The sequence below is a fragment of the Macaca mulatta genome, chromosome 1, assembly GCF_049350105.2.
Source record: "Macaca mulatta isolate MMU2019108-1 chromosome 1, T2T-MMU8v2.0, whole genome shotgun sequence".
Taxonomy (NCBI): Eukaryota; Metazoa; Chordata; class Mammalia; order Primates; family Cercopithecidae; genus Macaca; species Macaca mulatta.
The window spans coordinates 195,933,753-195,955,426 of record NC_133406.1 but is presented as its reverse complement, the minus strand read 5'-3'; the positions used below and the strand labels follow the sequence as shown (position 1 = coordinate 195,955,426).

At 46.0% G+C, this 21,674-nt stretch overlaps 1 protein-coding gene across 18 annotated transcripts in view; it reads left to right on the top strand.

The window, feature by feature from the left end:
* The window catches only part of ARMH1 (armadillo like helical domain containing 1), a 52,214-nt gene that overhangs the window by 10,460 nt on the left and 20,080 nt on the right, over positions 1–21,674 (top strand). For 15 of the 18 annotated variants that reach the window (XR_001444678.3, XR_013402718.1, XR_013402719.1 and 12 more), the window contains exons 2-6: positions 5,839–5,962; positions 7,329–7,556; positions 15,442–15,510; positions 16,407–16,573; positions 19,393–19,589. Coding sequence is in view for 15 of the 18 variants with exons in the window: in XM_015138033.3 (XP_014993519.1) it covers positions 7,351–7,556; positions 15,442–15,510; positions 16,407–16,573; positions 19,393–19,589 (639 nt within the window). In the remaining 3 variants the exon portion in view is untranslated. The remainder of the gene's footprint in view (positions 1–5,838; positions 5,963–7,328; positions 7,557–15,441; positions 15,511–16,406; positions 16,574–19,392; positions 19,590–21,674) is intronic. The other 3 variants (XM_077959408.1, XM_077959411.1, XM_077959425.1) reach the window with 2 other exon arrangements.

Below are 21,674 nucleotides of genomic sequence, written 5' to 3'. Positions count from 1 at the left end.
CTCGAGCCCAGGAGGTTGAGGCTGCAGTGAGTTATGATCATGCCACTGCATTCCAGCCTGCATTCCAGGCTGGGGCAAGCCTGAAGACCAGTAGGAGGCTGTTGCAGTAATCCATATGAGGAACAACGGTGTGAAACTAAAATAGTGGCAGTGGAGGTGAAGATAGATAGACTGATCTCAGGGAGATTTAGGACATATAGTTGGCAGGAGCTGGCAACAGTTCAGATGAGGGCAAGGGAGAGGAATAAGTCAAAGACAACTTTTGGCTGGCTAGGAGGGTGGTGACCCAAGCACTGAAATAGGACCAACACAGGGCAAGGGGCAGGTGTGAGTTGATGAGCTCAGTTTGGGACCTATTGACTTGAGGAGCCTGTGACACATACCAGTGAAGAGTCTGCCAGTCACTTAAGTACATAAAGAGATCTGGAACTCAGTTGGGAGGCCCAGACTGAGGAGACGAATTTGAGAGTCGTGTGCCTATAGATGTAATTTGAAGTGATGGGGTGAATGAGGTCATCCAGGGATTACAAAGCATGAGAAGAGAACTGAGAATGGGAAAACGACCTGCAAAGGCAGTATCCTGCAAAGGCAACTGAGGATTCAGAGAGTGTGGAGTAGAACCAGGGGAGACTGGGGTTAGGGAAAGAGTTCTGAGAAGAGTCAGAGTCATTCACAATCCATCAGAGACCGAGCACGGTGGGACTGTGAGCTAACCACTAAATTTGACAACAAGAGATTATTGGTGACACCTTGGAGCACAGAGGAGAACAGGATCCATGCCCTTGGCTTAGTGGCGGAAACCCTGGACTTTGGAGTTATATACAGATCCCATTCCTATCCCTATTTAGCTTTGAGGCCTTCAATAAATGAGGCCGGGCGCGGTGGCTCAAGCCTGTAATCCCAGCACTTTGGGAGGCCGAGACGGGCGGATCACGATGTCAGGAGTTCGAGACCATCCTGGCTAACACGGTGAAACCCCGTCTCTACTAAAAAATACAAAAAACTAGCCGGGCGAGGTGGTGGGCGCCTGTAGTCCCGGCTACTCGGGAGGCTGAGGCAGGAGAATGGCGTAAAAACCCGGGAGGCGGAGCTTGCAGTGAGCTGAGATCCGGCCACTGCACTCCACCCTGGGCGACATAGCGAGACTCCGTCTCAAAAAAAAAAAAAAAAATGAGCAAACCCTTCTAAACCTTAGTTTCTTCATCTGAAAATTGTGGATAATGATGACCTCATGAGGATCTTAAGAGGATTAAAACAAAGAATATAGGTCAGGTGTGGTGACTCACACCTGTAATTCCAGCAGTTTGGGAGGCCAAGGTGGGAAGATAGCTTGAGGCCAGGAGTTTGAGATCAGCCTAGGCAACACAGAGAGACCCTATCTCTATAAACAAAAACAACCACAGAGAGAGAGAGAGAGAGTATGGTGTATGGATAGCTCTTAATCAATACTCAAAAAATGTCAGTTTCTTCTCCCTGCCTTCATTCCTTCTCCCTTCACCAGGAAAAACAGCTAACATCCCTTTTTCCTTAGCAGTCAACAAGCTTACATACAAAATTTATCCCAGCAACTGACTCTTGAAATTGACACATTTTGCTCTTTTTTCCATTGTTTTCATCTTATTAATTATTTTTTAAAATGGTAGTTAATGGGTCTTTTTTTTTTACCCTCATCAAGCTTACTATTTTTTTTTTTTTTTTTTTTGTTGAGACGGAGTCTCGCTCTGTCGCCCGGGCTGGAGTGCAGTGGCCGGATCTCAGCTCACTGCAAGCTCCGCCTCCCGGGTTTACGCCATTCTCCTGCCTCAGCCTCCCGTGTAGCTGGGACTACAGGCGCCCGCCACCTCGCCCGGCTAATTTTTTGTATTTTTAGTAGAGACGGGGTTTCACCGTGTTAGCCAGGATGGTCTTGATCTCCTGACCTCGTGATCCGCCCGTCTCGGCCTCCCAAAGTGCTAGGATTACAGGCTTGAGCCACCGCGCCCGGCCCATCAAGCTTACTATTAAAGAAAAGTTGAGAAAAATAATACATGGCTGGAGGCTCTTAACTAAATATACTTAATGTCTTTTATCTCCCCCTACTTCTCAAAAACCTCAGTGACATAACCCCGCTGAAGAAATATAAAAAGGCATTCAGTCACAAAAGTTCACAGAAGGAGGCAACAGGAGATGAAAGAATTCAACAAATATTTGGAAGGTAGAAGGCAGGCGCAGGGAGGTTAACCAACTTGAAGCAGAGGAAATTGCAAGCAAGTGCCAAAAAGAGGAGCTTACCAACAAGAAACCAGCCAATTCAGCCAGTTTGAGCTCTAAGAGGCTTAATGATTGAAAGCACAAATTACCACCGAAGGTCAGAAATGAGGTATGGAGCCCAACCTAGGGGAATTCACTGACCTCTGTGTGCAGAGCACTTCGCCCGCACTCCAGAGCCTCAACCGCCAAGAAAGAAATGACTCTCAACTCTCTTGCTGCATGAAGAGGAAGGAAGTTGGGCTCTGTAGGCCTCCTTGCACAGGGACCTCAGGCAGAGTTTGAAGGGCAGGAATGAGACATCGAGTGGAAAACTGATCAGCAGAGGGAAGGTCTGCACACAGCATTGCGTGAGCCCTTCCCCCACCTGACTCCCAACATGCCATGGCAAGGTGTCTGTCATAGCACCCCTACTCTCTCACCCTCCCTGGGAAAGTAGGAAGGTCTTCTCCAGAGACCCTGATATCTCTATGAGGGGGTTAAAAAAAAACCCTCCACTGGCTGATGTTTATGAATTCCCCAGTGAGAAGACTAGTTGCCTAATAAATATCTAAACACTGAAGGATACAGTGATTTAAAGAGCCCACCAAGGGCTTACTATAGTAAATGAAAAAAGACCTTCACCAAAGCATATCATCATACAACTTCAGAAAGATTTCAAAATCATCAGGAGTGAAAAAAAATAGACAAAGGCACAGGAATCAGAATGACTTCACATTTCTCATCAGCAACAGCAACTGCGGAGGGTGAACCTGAGGGAGGCTTTTATTTATTTATTTATGTATTTATTTTGAGACACAGTCTTGCTCTGTTGCCCAGGCTGGGGTGCAGTGGTGGGATCACAGATCACTATAGCCCCAACATCCTGGTCTCATTCGATCCTCCCACCTCAGCCACCTTAGCCTCCCAAGTAGCTGAAAGTACAAGTGTGTGCCATTGTACCAGGCTAATTTGGGGGTGGAGGGATGGAGGTCTCACTGTGTTGCCCAGGCTGGTCGCAAACTCCTGGGCTCAAGTGATCCTCCTGCCTCAGCCTCCCAACATACTGGAATTATAGACATGAGCCACCACATCTGGCTAGATAGCTTTTCTTTTCTTTTTTCTTTTTTTTTTTTTTGAGACAGAGTCTCACTCTGTCACCAGGCTAGAGTGCCAGAGAGTGCAGTGGCACAATCTGGCTCACTGCAACTTCCACTTCCCGGGTTCAAGGGATTCTCCTGCCTCAGCCTCCCAAGTAGCTGGGACTACAGTTGCGTGACACCACGCCTGGCTAATTTTTGTATTTTTAGTAGAGATGGGGTTTCACCATGTTGGCCAGGATGGTCTCAATCTCTTGACCTTATGATCTGCCCGCCTTAGCCTCCCAAAGTGCTGGGATTACAGGCGTGAGCCACCGCACCCAGACCAGATAGCTTATTTCTAATACGGAGTTATATACCCAGCCAATCCAACATGTGGTCAAAAACGATATTTTTAGACCTTCCAGGACAAAACAAGGGAGTACACAAAGAAGGAAGAAGATGTGAGAGCCAGGAAATGGGCATCCATCGAAAAACTCGGCAAAAGGAAATCCCGACATTTACATACCAGCCTTAGTGAGCAACCAGTCTAAACTATAGTAGAAAGAGATCTGTGGGACAGAGGTTTCCAGGAAAAGATAGAATTAATCAGTTACGAATTGAACATTTGGAAGAATAATCACTACATATTTGGAACATTTGGAAGAAAATAGCCCTTGGTACTTCAAACCAAACAATAGAAAAAACAAAATGACAATTATTAACTCCAGATAAAACCAAACTGTAAGAAAAAAATGTAATAGTAGTTTGCTACTTGAGTGAAGAGTTTATTTACTTGATCAATCATGTTAATATGCCGGGCGCAGCAGCTCACACCTGTAATCCCAGCACTTTGGGAGACCGAGGCAGGCAGATCACTTGAGCTCAGGATTTTGAGACCAGCCTGGCCAGCACAGCAAAATCCCATCTCCACTAAAAATACAAAAATTAGCCAGGCGTAGTGACACATGCCTGTAATCCCAGCTACTCAGGAGTCTGAGGCAGGAGCATCGCAGGAACCTGGGAGGCAGAGCCTGCAGTGAGCCGAGATCATGCCACTGCACTCCAGCCTAGGTGACAGAGTGAGACTGCATCTCATAAAATAGTAATAATAATAATGTAAACACTATTGATTTAACTGTAAAGTATGGCAAATTATGTTAGAGGATAGAAAGAGAAAAAATGGGAGTTAGAGTGGAGCTAATCAAACTGATTCCTCTGCTGGGCAAGGTGGCATGCACCTGTAGCCCCAGCTACTCAGGAGGCTGAGGCAGGAGGACTGCTTGAGGCCAGAAGTTTGAGGCTGCATGCAGTATGCTATGATCATACCTGTGAATAGCCATCGCACTCCAGGCCGGGCAACATAGTGAGATCCCATCTCAGAAAAAAAAAAATGAAGACCTAATTCCTCAACTGCCAGAACGATAAATACATAAATATTACCTAAGGTTGATACATCGAATGATAGCAGTGTATTAGTTTGCTAGAGCTGCCATAACAAAGTGTTATAGACTAGATAACTAGGCCTCTTTCCTTGGCTTGCAGATGGCCATCTTTTCCCTGTGTCTTCACCTGGTTTTCTCTCTGTGTGTCTGTATCCTAATCACCGCTTATAAGGACACCAGTCATATTGGATAAGGGCCCACCCTAATGACATAGTTTAAGCCTAATTTCGTCTTTAAATACCATAGCTGCAGTTACAACCACATCCTGAGGTACTGGTGGTTAGGACTTCAACATAGGAATTTGGGGAAAACACAGTTCAGCCCATAACAAGTAGTATAAGCTCGTTATTTGGAAATACAAGGGTAAACAGCAGAAGAAATAGCCAAAAGAGTTTAAAGTGGCCTCTGTGAGGAGAGACTGGAGGGCAGCAAAGGGTGAGGCAGGTGCTATTACTATTTGATTTTTTCAAAATAGCCAGTGGCGGAGCTGAGCCTTGAACCCAGTCTGACTCCACATCTCATGTTCTTCCACTCTCCCCCAAGCGTAGGAGCTCCTCCAGGGCCCTGCAGTGCCATATTCATCTTTGCGTCTCCCATGGTACCTTACACAGAGCCGTATGATGGGCCTTCAGCACATACATAAGATTTACAGCTGCATCACAGTGACTTTTAAAGCTGCCATTTGTTGATACTTCTTTTCCTGTCTTCAAAGAAGATAGGGGAGACTGAGGTCCAAGGAAACATGGAGGAGCCGTAATGTGGAGTGCCCTGCTTAGAGTTCCCTGCCTTTGGTGTCCTGGAATCGCTGGGTGCATCTCTAATAGCACATTGAATTTTGATACTAGAAAGGGTCCATTTAAGGCAGGGTCGGGGCACAGGATGCTTTCCTGCCTGATAAAGCTAGTGGTGGTGTCTCAACCCCACCTCCCTGGGGTCTAGAACAGATATTCACCCCATTTTCTTGGTGTCAGTTTGGCCGTTGAAGGCAGCCAGAGCTCCCTAAGTTATTCACAGACTTAGGACTGCAATGGCATTCACGGTGATTGATGCATGATCCCATGAGGGGCTTTGTTCATTTTTGTGTTTAGGTTGGTCTGCAGTCATTCACCTGGTTCTTAAGTCCAGCTAGATTTCGTGGTTGTCTCCATCCCAGAGGCTGCGTGGACGCCCTTCTGGAAGCACACATCCCATGTCCTCTGGGGAGCAGTAGAGGTTGGTGTGTATGTATGTCTGTCTCCGCATGCCTCAGATTATTGCTTCCTAATAAAATTCTGATAGCTGGGCCCCATCAATATCTCAAATACATGTGAGCAAACGTTAATTTAGAATCAATTTTAGGATGTTTCAGACTGTAAAGTCCTTTTAACTAGATCTCTGGCGAAGATGTAGAAGCACTTTATGGGACTGTAAATTTCATGTTGAACAGTCTTCGTGAAATACACATCTCTCCTACACACAAGCTGTTCTCTCCATATCAATCATGGCCCCTGCAAGTAATGTTTCACAAATATTCTGTAAATCACAGAAAACCCCATGATAATGTGAAATATGACTTTCACTTGTCTGTTAGACAAAAGAATCGCACATGCCTCTCTCCCATCAGCACTAACATTTGTTATGGATAATAACACTTTCAATCACAACTATTTTTGGAAAGTGGGGTTATCTTAAACCTTCCCTCCCCCACTGAAAACACTCTCCCAAGGACACAGACTCCTACAAACCACAGCCCATTAATCCAACTATGGAATGGGAACTTTTTCTTCCCACTAACTTTTTTTTAAGTTGTTTTTAAGAGTTAGTGTAAAAGCCCGAGGTACAAGGTTAAGGAGCACTTTAACTTAGGTGATTGGCGTAAGAGGGAGGCCATGTCCCTCAAGACCTCAAGCCTCTGACCCTGTATGAAGTAAGCCACAAGAGAGGCCCAGATTTTGTTTTTTGGGGGGTTTTTTGTTTTGTTTTTTGTTTTTTGGGTTTTTTTAAACACAGTCTCACTCTGTCGCCCAGGCTGGAGTGCAGTGGTGCGATCTCGGCTCACTGCAACCTGCCCCCCGGGTTCAAGAGATTTCGCCTGCTTCAGCCTCCCAAGTAGCTGGAATTACAGGTGCCCGCCACCACGCCCGGCTAATTTTTTGTATTTTTAGTAGAGACGAGCTTTCGCCATGTTGGCCAGGCTGATCTCAAACTCCTGACCTCAGGTGATCCGCCCTCCTGGGCCTTCCAAAGTGCTGGAATTACAGGCATGAATCACCACGCCCAGCCTTAGCAAGCACTTTTATCTCAGCTGGATGCTGTGGTCTTTTAGTTGCTGGCATCAGTAGAGAAGCCAAAGAGCTAAAATTTTAGTTCTTAAAGAGCAGACATTTAGCACATTGATATTCTTAATCGCATTAAGAATCTCCAGCTAGAGCCTCCCTGTTCAAGCAGCAGATGACCAGTCCTAGAGTATATTTTGCATATAACTACACCCATGTGCATGATAGAGCCACACCCTGCCTTCAGTTGATTGCTAGAAAAATAATGGAGTTGCATGATTCTAAACATTCTGGTAACCTCTCTGTTTTCCCTCCCTCTGTAGCCAACTTCAGGACTGATTGATCATGACTTCTATAAAGGAACAGGCAGCAATTAGCAGGCTCTTAAGTTTTTTACAGGAGTGGGACAATGCTGGGAAAGTCGCAAGGAGTCACATCCTTGACAAATTTATTGAAACCAACCGAGGCAAGACTGCCCCTGAACTGGAGCAGGAGTTTTCCCAGGGAGCCAGTTTGTTCCTGGTACGCTTGACCACCTCGCTTAGAATCACGTATCCTTTGCCGAACAGAAAAAAAAAAAAAAATTAGGCACCGGGCACAGTGGCTCAAGCCTGTAATCCCAGCACTTTGGGAGACTGAGGTGGGCAGATCACAAGGTCGGGAGTTCGAGACCAGCCTAACCAACATGGTGAATCCCTGTCTCTGCTAAAAATACAAAAATTAGCTGGGCATGGTGGCAGGTGCCTGTAATCCCAGCTACTCAAGAGGCTGAGGCAGGAGAATCACTTGAACCCGGGAGGCAGAGGTCGCAGTGAGCTGAGATCACGCCACTGCCCTCCAGACTGGGTGACAGAGTGAGACTCTGTCTCAAAAAAAAAAAAAAAAAAAAATTAGGCAACCTTCAAAAATGAAAAGGAGAGGAGATTGTCAAAGGAGTTTTCTCTTGATTCTAGTATTTTAGAACAGGACATCTGGTGTTAAAAAAAGGTGATTAAAAAAATCCTTAGAGTCAAGAACTCTCTCAGCTTCCTGTCTTCCCAACCTATGATTGTATCTTCTTTCTCACCCCTAACCTCTTTTGCTACCATCAGAGTTGCAGTAGGTATACCTTCTGTCTAGGGCTAATCCTCTATTTGTACTGCACTTGAACCCCTTCCTATCTCCTTATTCTTTCTCTCCTATAGCTTTCACCTTTGCCTCATAACCAGCATTTTTTTAGCATTTATATATGCTGAAATATCTTCTACTTTAAAAAGTAAAATTGAATCCCTGTTTCAAATCTATATTCCACTTCTGCCCTTCATGGTGAAGCTTCTTTTTTTGTTTGTTTGTTTGTTTGTTTGTTTGTTTGTTTGAAACAGAGTCTCTCTCTGTGGCCCAGGCTAGAGTGCAATGGCTCAATCTCAGCTCACCACAACCTCTGCCTCCCCGGTTCAAGCGATTCTTCTGCCTCAGCCTCCCGAGTAGCTGAGACTACAGCCATGTACCACCACACCTGGCTAATTTTTGTATTTTTAGTAGAGACAGGGTTTCACCATGTTTGCCAGGCTGGTCTCAAACTCCTGACCTCAAAGTGCTGGGAGTACAGGCATGAGCCACCGTACCCAATGAAGCTTCTTGAAAAGATTGCTGAGGGGCTGGGCGCAGTGACTCACGCCTGTAACCCCAACACTTTGCAAGGCGGAGGTGGGCGATCACCTGATGTCAGGAGTTTGAGACCAGCGTGGCCAACATGGGAAACCCTGTCTCTACTACAAATACAAAACTTAGCAGGGCATGGTGGCACACGCCTGTAATCCCAGCTACCCAGGAGGCTGAGGCAGGAGAATCATTTGAACCTGGAAGGCGGAGTTTGCAGTGAGCCAAGATCACGCCACTGCACTCCAGCGTGGGCCACAGAGACAGACCCCATCTCAAAACATTTTTTAAAAATTACAAAAATAAAGGTTGTTGAGTCTCTCTGTCTCCACTTCCTCTCCTCCCTTTTCTCCACTCACTGCCATCTGACTTCTGTGCCTCCCACTCTACTGATGCAGGTCTTGCTAAGATTACCCACGTTTTTCCAGTTGCAAAACCCAGGGACTGCATCCTCAGTCCTTTTATGTGACCTCTCAGTGGCATTTGTCAGTCAACCTTTCCCACTTCTCAAAACACTCCTGGTTTCTGTGATACCGATTATCTTGGTTTCTATGCATTTCCTGCCCTTCTTCAGCTACCCCTTAAATGCTGTTCCTTGGGATTCCATTGTCATCCCTCTTCTGTACTCACTCTCAGATTCTCCCTGAGGGACTAGCTCACTGTCAAGATTCAACACCACTCTTGTATGAGGGCTTTCAAATAAGTATCCCTGCCCAAATTTCTCTCTTGAATCAGAGTTCCATACCTATATATCCAACTATTCCATACCCATACATCCATCTTCACTCATATGCCACAAGATGAGTGTCACATATCTGGCTTAGTAAACTAGGGGAATAGAGTGCCATTATGTGGAAGAGAACATAAGAAGATGAGTAAGTTTGAGGGTAGATAAGCTTGCTTTGGGACATGTTGAGTTTGAGATGTCTGTGCTCAGGATCCCTGGAGGCAGGTCAAGGCTAGAGACAGATCTGGTCACCATCAAGGTGATACTTCAAGTTATAGGTAGATTTGAGGATATTCCTGCTCTGTGTGCCCATGGCACTCTACGGATTTATCTCAGACCCTTTTATTGTATATTTCTCTCCTTGCCTGAACCCTCTCACCTTCTCTAAACCCCCTCCTTGACCCATGCACAGTGGCTTACACCTATAATCCCAGCTACTTGGGAGGCTGAGGAGGGAGGATCACTTGGGCCTTGGAGTTTGAAGCTGCAGTAAGCTATGATCACACCACTGTGCTCCATCCTGGGCAACAGAGCAAGACCTCGTCTCTATAAAAATAAATAAATAGGCCAGGCGCGGTGGCTCATGCCTGTAATCCCAGCACTTTGGGAGGCTGAGGTGGGCGGATCACGAGGTCAGGAGATTGAGACCATCCTGGCTAACATGGTGAAACCCCGTCTCTACTAAAAAACACAAAAAATTAGCCAGGTGTGGTGGCGGGCGCCTGTAGTCCCAGCTACTCGGGAGGCTGAGGCAGGAGAATGGCGTGAAACCAGTAGGTGGAGCTTGCAGTGAGCCGAGATCGCACCACTGCACTCCAGCCTGGGCAACAGAGCAAGACTCCGTCTCAAAAATAATAATAAATAAATAAATAAATAAACCCCCTCCTTATTTGACCAACTCCTGCTCTATTATTCAGGTCTCAATTTAAACATCACTTTCTCAGGAAGCCCATTTCTGAGTCCTAGGCTAGCTTAGGTTCCCTTCTTATATATGTTCATAGACTTCCTCTGTCTTAATAATCATAACATTTTATTGTTATTACCTGCTTAATACCACTCTTTTCCCCCACTGGATTTTAAGATCTCTGTGGGCAAGCATCGCATCTGTTCTACTTATGCCTATATTTCTAACATGTAGCACGACACCTGGCACCTGTTTGCTGAGTAGAGGAACAAATGACCCAGCGTCTGCAGCTGGGCAGAATTAAAGGTGTAAGTAAACACCGCTCTCTTTCTTACATTTAAGTTAGCGATAAAATTATTTTTCAGACTCAGACCTATAACACAGGGCAAAGGGAATAACCATGGAAAACATCTGTAGGTTTACCCAAATGTTCTTACCCTATTTTTATTTTTATTTTTTTGAGATAGGGTCTTGCTCTGTTACCCAGGCTGGAGTACAGCAGCGCAATCTCAGCTCACTGCAGCCCCAAATTCCTGGAGACTCAAAGGATCCTCTCACCTCAGCCTCCCAAGCAGCTAGGACTACAGGCATGCACCACCACACCCAGCTAATTTTTCTGGTTTTTTTTTTTGTTTTTTTTTTTGAGACAGAGTCGCCCAGGCTAGAGTGCAGTGGCCAGATCTCGGCTTACTGCAAGCTCCGCCTCCCGGGTTTAGGCCATTCTCCTGCCTCAGCCTCCCGAGTAGCTGGGACTACAGACGCCTGCCACCTCGCCTGGCTAGTTTTTTTGTATTTTTTTTAGTAGAGATGGGGTTTCACCGTGTTAGCCAGGATGGTCTTGATCTCCTGACCTCGTTATCCGCCCGTCTCGGCCTCCCAAAGTGCTGGGATTACAGGCTTGAGCCACTGCGCCCGGCCAATTTTTCTGTTTTTAAAATTTTTGTAGACATGGGGTCTTGCTATGTTGCCCAAGCTGTTCTCAAACTCCTGGCCTCGTGATCTTCCCACTTCAGCCTCCCAAAGTGCTGGGACTATAGGTGTGAGCCATCATACCTAGTCTGTTCTCAGATATTATTGTGCATAAAAGAGGTTTAAAATGCAGATTACCAGTTACCTATCCACCCGCACCCCCAAGGTTCTGCTTTAGTAGATTGAGGGTGGAACCCCGGACCCTTATTTCTAACAAGTACTCTGTGTGGCTCGAGTGCCAGTGGTCCACGGGTTATGCTTTGAGAAACATTGCTGCCTATAACCTGGCTCCTGTCCCCACAACCCATGACACTACCCTAACCAAGGCCCTAGCTTTGTTGCCAAGACTTTTTTTCCTTCCTTGTCTTACTGGACAATATTTTCCATTTGGCCACAGGATGAAATGACTAGGGGTTGTACAGGGTGGGATGAGGAAGGCAGGGTCACACAGGGTGAGACAAGTAAGGCAGGGTCGTACAGGTGCAGGGTCAGATCCTGTCTGTTTAACACTGTGATGTCTTATTCATCTCATCATAGATTTGTTGTTGTTGTTTGAGACAGAGTCTCACTCTCACTCTGTCACCCAGGCTGGAGCACAGTGGTGCCATCACAGCTCACTGCAGCCTCAACCTCCCGGGCTCAAGCCATCCTCCCACCTCAACCTCCCAAGTGGCTGGGACTACAGGCATGCACCACCACACCCCCAACTAATTTTATTATTTTTTGTAGAGACAGGATCTTGCTGTTGCTGTTTCCCAGGCTGGTCTCAAACTCCTGTGCTCAAGCAACCCTCCCACCTTGACCTCTCAAAGTGCTGGGATTATAAGTGTGAGCTACCATGTCTGGCCCATCATGGACTTCTTAATATTAATTTGATTATTTTAAATAGCACATTGAAATATTATTTGATAACTGAATTTTTTGGTGCCCCTTTAAATTTCAGACCCCAGGCAAGTGTCTCCCTCACCTCACCCTAGTCCTGGCCTTGCTTGACCACTGCCTCCTCTTCAGCTGTCCTCTCTTCTACCTTCTGCTATTTCTCAGTTGCTATTGCAGGATCTCTCCCACCCCAATCCCCCACTGAAATGTCAGTGTGTCTGAGCATTCTGTGTTTTTCTTACTTGGTCATTGCACTTATTACATTAGGCATTACATCATTCTTCTTCATTTCTCAAGTGCCAATCATAGTGCCTAACATTTAGTGGGTACTCAGTCAGTGCTTACTAAATGAATGAACCATGCTTTTACTAAACAGTTGTAGAATCAGTGTTCTACACCTAGAATTATTCATAATTCCCTAACCTTTTGCAACCTTGTCATACAACAGAAAAAATAGACTGCCTGAGGTGATAACAGTGTTTTGAATTAATAAACCGACTTCTCCTACTGAGCCCTCCAGTTACGGTGGATTTTGGAGGAAAACAAGTCAATATAATAGCATCATAGCATCATTATTTTTTGCAAAATTGACTACCACAAAGTCCCATATAAGCCTAAACCCTTTTTCCAACCTTGAACTTTCAGAATAGATCAGTAAAACTAAGGATTTGCATATTAAATGATAAAATTAGTTACCATTTATTGAGTCTTTTTTTGGTTTTTTTTTTTGAGACAAAACCTCACTCTGTTGCCCAGGCTGGAGTGCAATGGCACAATCTCGGCTCACTGCAACCTCCACCTCCCGGGTTCAAGCGATTCTCCTTCCTCAGCCTCCCGAGTAGCTGGGATTACAGGCATGCGCCACCATGCCCAGCTGATTTTTATATTTTTAGTAGAGATGGGGTTTCACCATGTGGTCCAGGCTGGTCTTGAACTCCTGACCTCAAGTGATTCACCCTCCTCAGTGCTGGGATCCCAAAGTGCTGGGATTACAGGCATGAGCCACTGGGCCCAGCCTATTGAGTCTTCTTATGTTCTAGGCACTGAGATTATATACTGTGCAAATATTATCTCATTTGGGCCTAACACCCAGCCTAATAGGTGATTGGTATTATTCTATTTTATAGGTAAGAAAGATGAGCCTTGAAAAGGTTGAGTAATTTACTAGCAAATGGTAGAGATAAGGTTATAACTGGGTGTCTGTCCGAAAGCCTGTACGCCATCGCGTCTCCTACTCAGTGAACCATGCAGACCACAGCTCCACCTGCGACACCACACTGGGAGTTCATCTGCAAAGCCCCCTCCATCCATTTGTCTACAAGCCAGAAAGCCTAACAGTAAGAGTTAGAATCGGAGTCAGACTGTCTAGGTTCAAATCCCGGTTCCAGCAGTTCACTGTGGGACCTTGTACAAGTTACTGACCTGAGATTGTTACCTCATGTTAGTAAGTAAATGGAAATGCTAACAGCACCCACTGGAGGGCCATGGTGAGGATTATATGAGACAATGCAAGCAAAGCAGTTAGCACAGTGCCCCGCACACAACAGGAGCTGGTACTTGTTAGCTACTGCTGACCTTGTGGCCTCAACATTGCTCCTTCATCCCCTGTTCTCTAGATCCAGGACTCAAACAATGTGTTCTGGAACCAATTCCTGGAAATAGTAGACCAGAAATATGTACAGTGAGTGACTATGAAAACAAGACTAGCTGGGTGTGGTGGCTCACGCCAGTAATCTCAGTACTTATGGGAGGCAGAGACAGGAGGATTGCGTGAGCCCAGGAGTTCAAAACCAGCCTGGGCAACATAGCAAAACTCCATTCTCCACAAAAAGGAAGAAAAAAACAAACAAAAAATAAAGCTGGCATGCTGGCTCACGCCTGTAATCCCAACACTTTGGAAGGCTGAAGCAGGAGGACTGCTTGAATCCAGGAGTTCGAAACCAGTCTGGGCAACATAGTGAGACCCGTGTCTCTACAAAAAAATACAGAAAAAAAATAACTGGGCATGGTGGCACGTACCTGTAGTCCCAGCTACTCAGGAGATTGAGACAGGAGGACTGCTTGGGCCCAGGAGTTCAAGGCTACAGTGAGCCGTGATTGTACCACTGTGCTCCAGCCTGGGCAACAGAGACCCTCTCTCAAAAAAAAAAAAAAAAAAAAGAAAGAAAAGAAAAGAAAAGACTAGCCCAGGACAGAGGAAACAGAAGGTGACAAAAACAAAAGTTTGTCAGCCTAGCCTGAAGAAAAAGGGGAAAATGCACTGAGGCAGGAACGGGGCAGAGGTTGAGGGAGCAGGGTGGGGACAATGTAGGAATAAAAAGACCACCACGTGGGCTGATGCCTGGCCCCAGCTATGGCGGCAACAGGCAGGGGAGCCTGGCTCCAGAGCAAACACTATTTTTGCAGTAAAGAGCCTTTCCTAATGAGCCAATCTGTCTCTACTTCTATTGGCATCCTGGGAACCAGGGTGCAGCAGAGATAATTTGCTTCACACACCCCCCGCCCAAACAAAGCACCATTACCTCCAACCCATTACATTAGCCTTTATCAGCCTTGGAAGCTCTCAGTCATCCTCCATGAGCTGCAATAATTTCAGCTAATTTCTTAAGTGTTCTAAGAGCCTCTGATGTGTTATGAGCCTAGTAATTGTTGACTGGTTCCTTTTCTGTTGTGGCTTGATTTCATACCTTGTATCCGAGCTGATGCGTGCTTTGGGTACTTGATTATAATGAGGCTTTTTGCAAAGACTCACATTAAAAAATAACATTAAATACTGAGGTTGGTTTAAATCAGAGTTTAATTTTTCCACCATCTCCTATTATTCTTATTAGGAAGCCAATTCTTCATAAGGATAGCGACCTCCAGTGTAAAACTTTGAACAAGTACAAAAATTGAGAATTAATGATGAAGCTGGTTCTTTTTAGGGAAATCTAAGAATGAGGCACAAAGTCATGAACTATGCTGAGACCAAGGCTGCAACGGGCATGGCTTAGAGAGGTTTGGGATATTGACTCCCAGCCTTCTCCAGGGGTCCTTAATTCATCAGAGCCTCCTTATTCCCTAGAGAGCCTGTAAGAGCCAAGGTGGCTGAACGGCCGCAGAGGAGCTTCCTGGAGAACAGTGAACAGCCAGCACCCCCTTCCCCTGCATCCTGTGTGTATTGCCACTTCCCCTTCAGCCGGTAGCCCCTCTCAGGGTAAAGGGGCACAGTTCAGCTACTTGGCCACCCTGAACCCTGGGTGGTACCAGAAATTAGGCACAGACTCTGGCTTCTGTGTGAAAAACCACCCTGAAAGTCACTCTTTAACGTGTCATACAGCTATGTCACTGACTCATGTTTAGAAAAGCTTCTCAGGTCCATTGGCATCTTCTTATCAGCTGTAAGCAGGTGAGTTCTGTTCTAGCGTGATTCTGGGGGTCTCAGTGGCATTTCAGGCTCATGATGTCCTTGGCATTCACACCACCCAGGGCCACGGATTCCTGTTAGCAGTGGGTTCCTCATAGCTCTCGGGATGGGCCCAGAGGTAATGTCCACCGGGCTCCTGCTCTAGTTGCTCCCCCATCCCGTGCTCTCCAGTGGCGCTTCACTAGACAGCACTCTCTTGGTTGTCAACTGCAGAAAACCACCTCATATTGGACTTAGAAAAAGAAAAATTATTGGCTCACTTAACTGGAAAAGCCCAGAGGGTAGAAATATATATTTCAGCCCTGACTAGATCCAGGCCTCAAACAATGTCATCAGTACTTGGCCTCACTCTCTGTCTTTTTCCCCATTTCTGTGTCTTCTCCTCTGTGTTCATAGACCTGTGTGTGCCGTGGTCCTCAGGAGCTCCAGACACACCAAAAACAGAGCAGATCCTTTCCACAGCTTCCCAAGAGAGTCCTAGGCTTTGAGCCTCATTGGATCAATTTAGGTCCCATGCCCAGCCGCAAACCAACTTCTACAGTCAGAAGGGTGACATACCCTGTCACCTCCTCACCCCACCAAAACTGCATGGCCCATGAGAGGCAGAGGGGTGATTCCCCAAGTGACAGTTGAGGTGGTATTACAAGAAGAAGGAGAAGAGATGCTGGAATGGCAAAACCAAAAACTGTCCCTAGTATAGAATTCCAGCATTTCCTGCTGGAAGGAAGAATTTCCACACTCTTGTGTCACTTGACCTATGGACATTTCCTGGATAGGAGGGCAAAGTATGTGAAAGGGGACCTTGGGATCTCTTTGAAAGCTCAGTGCAAAGGAACTTGACAAGAATCTTATTTCTACTTTTCTATCCCTCTGGACAGTAATCGGTACCTTATAGAATTTCTTGAGGTTGGAGGTGTCCTGACACTCTTGGAAATACTTGGGCTGGAGAAGATCAAGGAGGAGGCCAAGAAGGAATCTGTCAAACTACTTCAGGTTATTGCAAACTCTGGCAGGACGTACAAGGAGCTCATTTGTGAAAGCTATGGTGGGTACTGTGTATGACAAGATGTGTCTCCCTAGGGACCTCAATGAAATGGTGGCAGAACCCACCACTGCTATAGGAAAAACACATCATAGAACTGGTTGAACAGGAAGCTTTTTGTGCTCTTGTTCATGTCACCACTAGAAAACCCAGATTTATGATTCTCCTGATTCATCATTTGGTCACATTTTTCAGTAGTGGTTTTAGAAATACTTCTCCTTTTTAAATATATCCTGTTTCAGGCATCCATTCAAAGATTTATTGAGCTGTGGCCCAATATCTTTTGTGAAATTGAGTTATGAGGCCGGGCCCGGTGGCTCACACCTGTAATCCTAGCACTTTGGGACACCGAGGGGGGAAGATCATCTGAGGTCGGGAGTTTGAGACCAGCCTGACCAACATGAAGAAACCCCGTCTCTACTAAAAATACAAAAAAATTAGCCAGGTGCGGTGGCGGGGGCCTGTAATCCCAGCTACTTGGGAGGCTGAGGCAGGAGAATTGCTTGAACCCAGGAGGCGGAGGTTGCAGTGAGTTAAGATCTCACCATTGCACTCCAGCCTGGGCAACAAAAGTGAAACTCCATCTCAAAAAAAAAAAAGAAAAAAGAAATTGAATTATGAATAACTCAAGAAATAAAATTGAAGGCCAGGTGCAGTGCTTCACACCTATAATCCCAGCACTTTGGGAGGCCAAGGCGGGTGGATCACCTGAGGTCAGGAATTTGAGACCAGCCTGGCCAACGTGGCAAAAACCCCTCTCTACTAAAAATACAAAAATTAGGCCAGGCGCAGTGGCTCACGCCTGTAATCTCAGCACTTTGGGAGGCAGAGGCAGTCGTATCACAAGGTCAGGAAATCGAGACCATCCTGGCTAACACGGTGAAACCCCGTCTCTACTAAAAATACAAAAAAATTAGCTGGGCATGGTGGCGGGCGCTTATAATGGCAGTTACTCAGGAGGCTGAGGCAGGAGAATCATTTGAACCCCGGAGCTGGACGTTGCAGTGAGCTGAGATCGCGCCATTGCACTCCAGCCTGGGCTACAGAGCAAGACTCTGTCTCAAAAAAAAAAAAAAGGAAAAAAAGGAAAAAAAAATTTGAAATAAAATTATTGAATACCTACTGTGTGGTAGATATATGCCAAGTGCTAGGGATACAAAAATGAATACAATATAGTCCCTGTCCTCAGAGAGTTTAGAGTCTGGTGAGAAAAGTAAATAATCTAGTTGGTTTTTTTTCTTTTTTGAGACAGAGTCTCACTCTATCGCCCAGACTGGAGTGCAGTGGCGCAATATCAGCTCACTGCAACCTCTGCCTCCTAGGTTCAAGCAGTTCTCATGCCGTAGCCTCCCATGTAGCTGGAATTGCAGGCAAGCACCACCATGCCTGGCTAATCTTTGTTATTTTTAGTAGAGACAGGGTTTTGCCATGTTAGCCATGACTGGTCTCGAACTCATGAGCTCAAGCGATCCACCCAACTTTGCCTCCCAAAGTGCTGGAATTATAGGCATGAGCCACCACACCCGGCTCAATAATTGTAATATAATCTATGAAGTGCTCCAAGTGAGGCATGTAAAAGAGATACCACCCCCTATATCTTCCTTTTTCTTTTTCTTTTTTTTTTTTTTTGGAGTTGGAGTCTCACTCTGTAGCTCAGGCTGGAGTGCAGTGGCGCAGTCTTGGCTCACTGCAAGCTCCACTTCCTGGGTTCAAGTGATTCTCCTGCCTCAGCCTCCCCATTAGCTGAGACTATAGGTGCATGCCACCAGACCCAGCTAATTTTTGTATTTTTAATACAGACGGGGTTTCACCATGTTGGCCAGGCTGGTCTCGAACTCCTGAACTCAAACCATCTACCTGCCTCGGCCTCCCATAGTGCTGGGATTACAGGCGTGAGCCACCGCACCTGACTCACATCTCCCTTTTCCAAAGCACTTCCCACCCTGCATTCTCATCAAGGTTCTCCTGGCTGTCTACCCCATGGCCTCTCAAAGCCTCAGTGTCTTCATCCGTAAAGTGGGAGTAACACCTTCCTCTTGGTATGGTTTCTGGGATTAAGTGAGTTAGTATTCATAAAACCATTTTGCAAACTGCTGAGTGCTATACAAGTGTTATCATGGCCAGGCGCCGTGGCTCACACCTGTAATTTGGGAGGCCAAGGCGGGCAGAACACGAGGTCAGGAGATCGAGACCATCCTGGCTAACACAGTGATATCCTGTCTCTATTAAAAATACAAAAATTGGCCGGGCACGGTGGCTCAAGCCTGTAATCCCAGCACTTTGGGAGGCCGAGACGGGCGGATCACTGGGTCAGGAGATCAAGACCATCCTGGCTAACACGGTGAAACCCTGTCTCTACTAAAAAAAAAAAAATACAAAAAACTAGCCGGGCGAGGTGGCGGGTGCCTGTAGTCCCAGCTACTTGGGAGGCTGAGGCAGGAGGATAGCGTGAACCCGGGAGGGGGAGCTTGCAGTGAGCCCAGATCGCGCCACTGCACTCCAGCCTAGGCAACGGAGACTCCAGCTCAAAAAAAAAAAAAAAAAGTGTTATCATATAGCAATAAAAAATGCACGTTTTATTTGTAAATTGTGCAGAGCCATTTTAAACTTTAAAACACAGACTTTGACATGCCTATGCTGAAAGCCACATAGCTCTAAGGTAAACAAGACAGTGATGCAACATCAGAACCAAGCCTCAGTTTTGCTTTGGGTGAACAGGCTTAGTTGAAGAGCTATTAATCCTATTCATATTATGTAATCTTGGGTGGGGATTATTTTCATAAAGCCCTTCCAATTTAGAATTTCCTCTCTTCTTTGCTCAGGTGTACGATCCATAGCAGAATTTTTGGCAAAGTCTAAGTCAGAAGAGACCCAGGAGGAAGTGCAGGTTCTGTTGGATTCTTTGGTCCACGGCAATCCCAAGTACCAAAATCAAGTGTATAAAGGTCTAATAGCTTTGCTGCCCTGCGAGTCCCCCAAAGCCCAGCAGCTGTCCCTGCAGACTATCAGGACTGCCCAGGTGAGCCAAGGCTGCATGCTCCTGTGGTTCTGATTCAGATACAATAATCTTACAATTACTTTCCGCAGTTGCACTCCACACAGGCATGAGAAACGGAGCTCAGCCTCCCACTGCATGTCTGTTGTTCAATCAGTGTTACTTCCAGAAGGCCAAGGTAGGGCAGAGAGTTCATGACTCCCAGCAGAGTGATTTGTCCTGTTTACTTAAGGATCAGAAAGATGTTGGCAGACTTAAAAGTGGTTGAGACAAGCAACAAGGATGATGAAAGGGCTGTAGAAAAGATTAAAGGAGTCGATTTGATAGGGAAAGAATAATGGTGCATTTGTAGACAGCATGTAAGTGAAGAGGCCAGATCTCCAGTGCTGGGGAAGGCTTTTTTTTTTCCTTGTTGGCTTTTGCCCTTCTCTCAGACAGTACCCTTGGATGCAAGTGAAACCGAATTTGGGGCATGGTGAGCGTATGAAGACATTGTGCCTAGTAAAGAGGGGATAGAGGCTTAAAAAGTGGCTTTAAGATGAACCATCAGGCTGGGTGCAGTGGCTCAGGCCTGTAATCCCAGCACTTTGGGAGACTGCAGTGGGCGGATCACTTGAGGTCAGGAGTTTGAGACCAACCTGGCCAACATGGTGAAACCCCGTCTCTACTAAAAGTACAAAAATTAGCTGGGCGTGGTGGCACACGCCTGTAATCCCAGCTACTTGGGAGGCTGAGTTCAGAGGATCGTTTAGCCTGAGAGGCAGAGGTTACAGTGAGCCAAGATCATGCCACTGTATTCCCTGGGCAAAAAAGTGAGATCTGTCCCCCCCCCCCAAAAAAAAGACAAATTCAAAAATAATAATAACTGGCTGCCGTGGCATGTGCTTATAGTCCCAGCTGCTCAGGAGGCTGTGGTGGGAGGATCGCTTGAGCCCAGGAGTTTGAGGCTGCAATGAGCTATGATGGCACCACTGCACTGCAGCCTGAGTGATAGAGTGAGATCCTGTCTCTAAAACAATTTTAAAAACAGATCAGATTATCATTATTATCTTATTTCCACAGTTCCCATTTCTTAAGTGCCTCATACATGCCAGCCACTGTGTTAGGGGCGTAGCTACACTCTCTCTCTTAGTCTTCAGTATACCTGATGGAGGCAGATACTATTCACCCTTTTTTCAAAGATGGTGGAACTGAGCTCAGGAAAGTGTGTTAAGTGACTTATCCAAGGCCACATGATAAATAAAAGGTGTTTACCAAGCGAGAATTTAAATCCGCCCTCTCCTAAGTCCTTACTCTTTCCACATACCACTCTGCCTCTTCAAAAAAGGGCAATGATAGGGCCGGGTGCAGTGGCTTAGGCCTGTAACCTCAGCACTTTGGGAGACCGAGGTGGGCGGATCATGAGTTCAAGAGTTCGAGATCAGCCTGGCCAGCATGGTGAAACCCCATCTCTACTAACAATACAAAAATTAGCTGGGCGTGGTGGTGTGTGCCTGTAATCCCAGCTACTCGGGAGGCTGAGGCAGGAGAATTGCTTGAACCCGGGAGGCAGAGGTTGCAGTGAGCCGAGATCACGCCACTGCACTCCAGCCTGGCAACAGAGCGAGACTCCATCTCAAAAAAAAAAAAAAAAAAAGAAAGAAAGAAAGAAAAGAAAAGAAAAAGGGCAATGACAGTGATAGATGGAAAACAGAAAAAATGGGGCTGGAAAATCAAGGGAAAAGAGTTTCCATAAGGAGGACATGATCAGCTGGGTCAGATGCAACAAAGGGAGTCAGTAAGGGTAGAATAGAAAGATGGTCCCAGCAGGAAAAGTTTTGGTGAATTAGGAGACTGCCTATGGCAGGAAAAATTAAATCACAGCAGCCTGTCAAAGGATGAATAGGGGATGAAGAAGTGGCTTCTCTTGGGAAGCTTAGATGTAAAGGGAAAAAAGAGCAATAGCAAAGGAGAAGACAGAGTTGAAGGACGATGTTAAATATGGATGAGCTTAAGGATGTTTAATGCTAAAAGAAAAGAACCAATGCATAGGTAAAGTTTGAAGAGAGAGAAAAAGGGGGCTGTCTGATGGGATGAGGTTCCTGAGGAAGGGAAGATTTTAGGATCTTG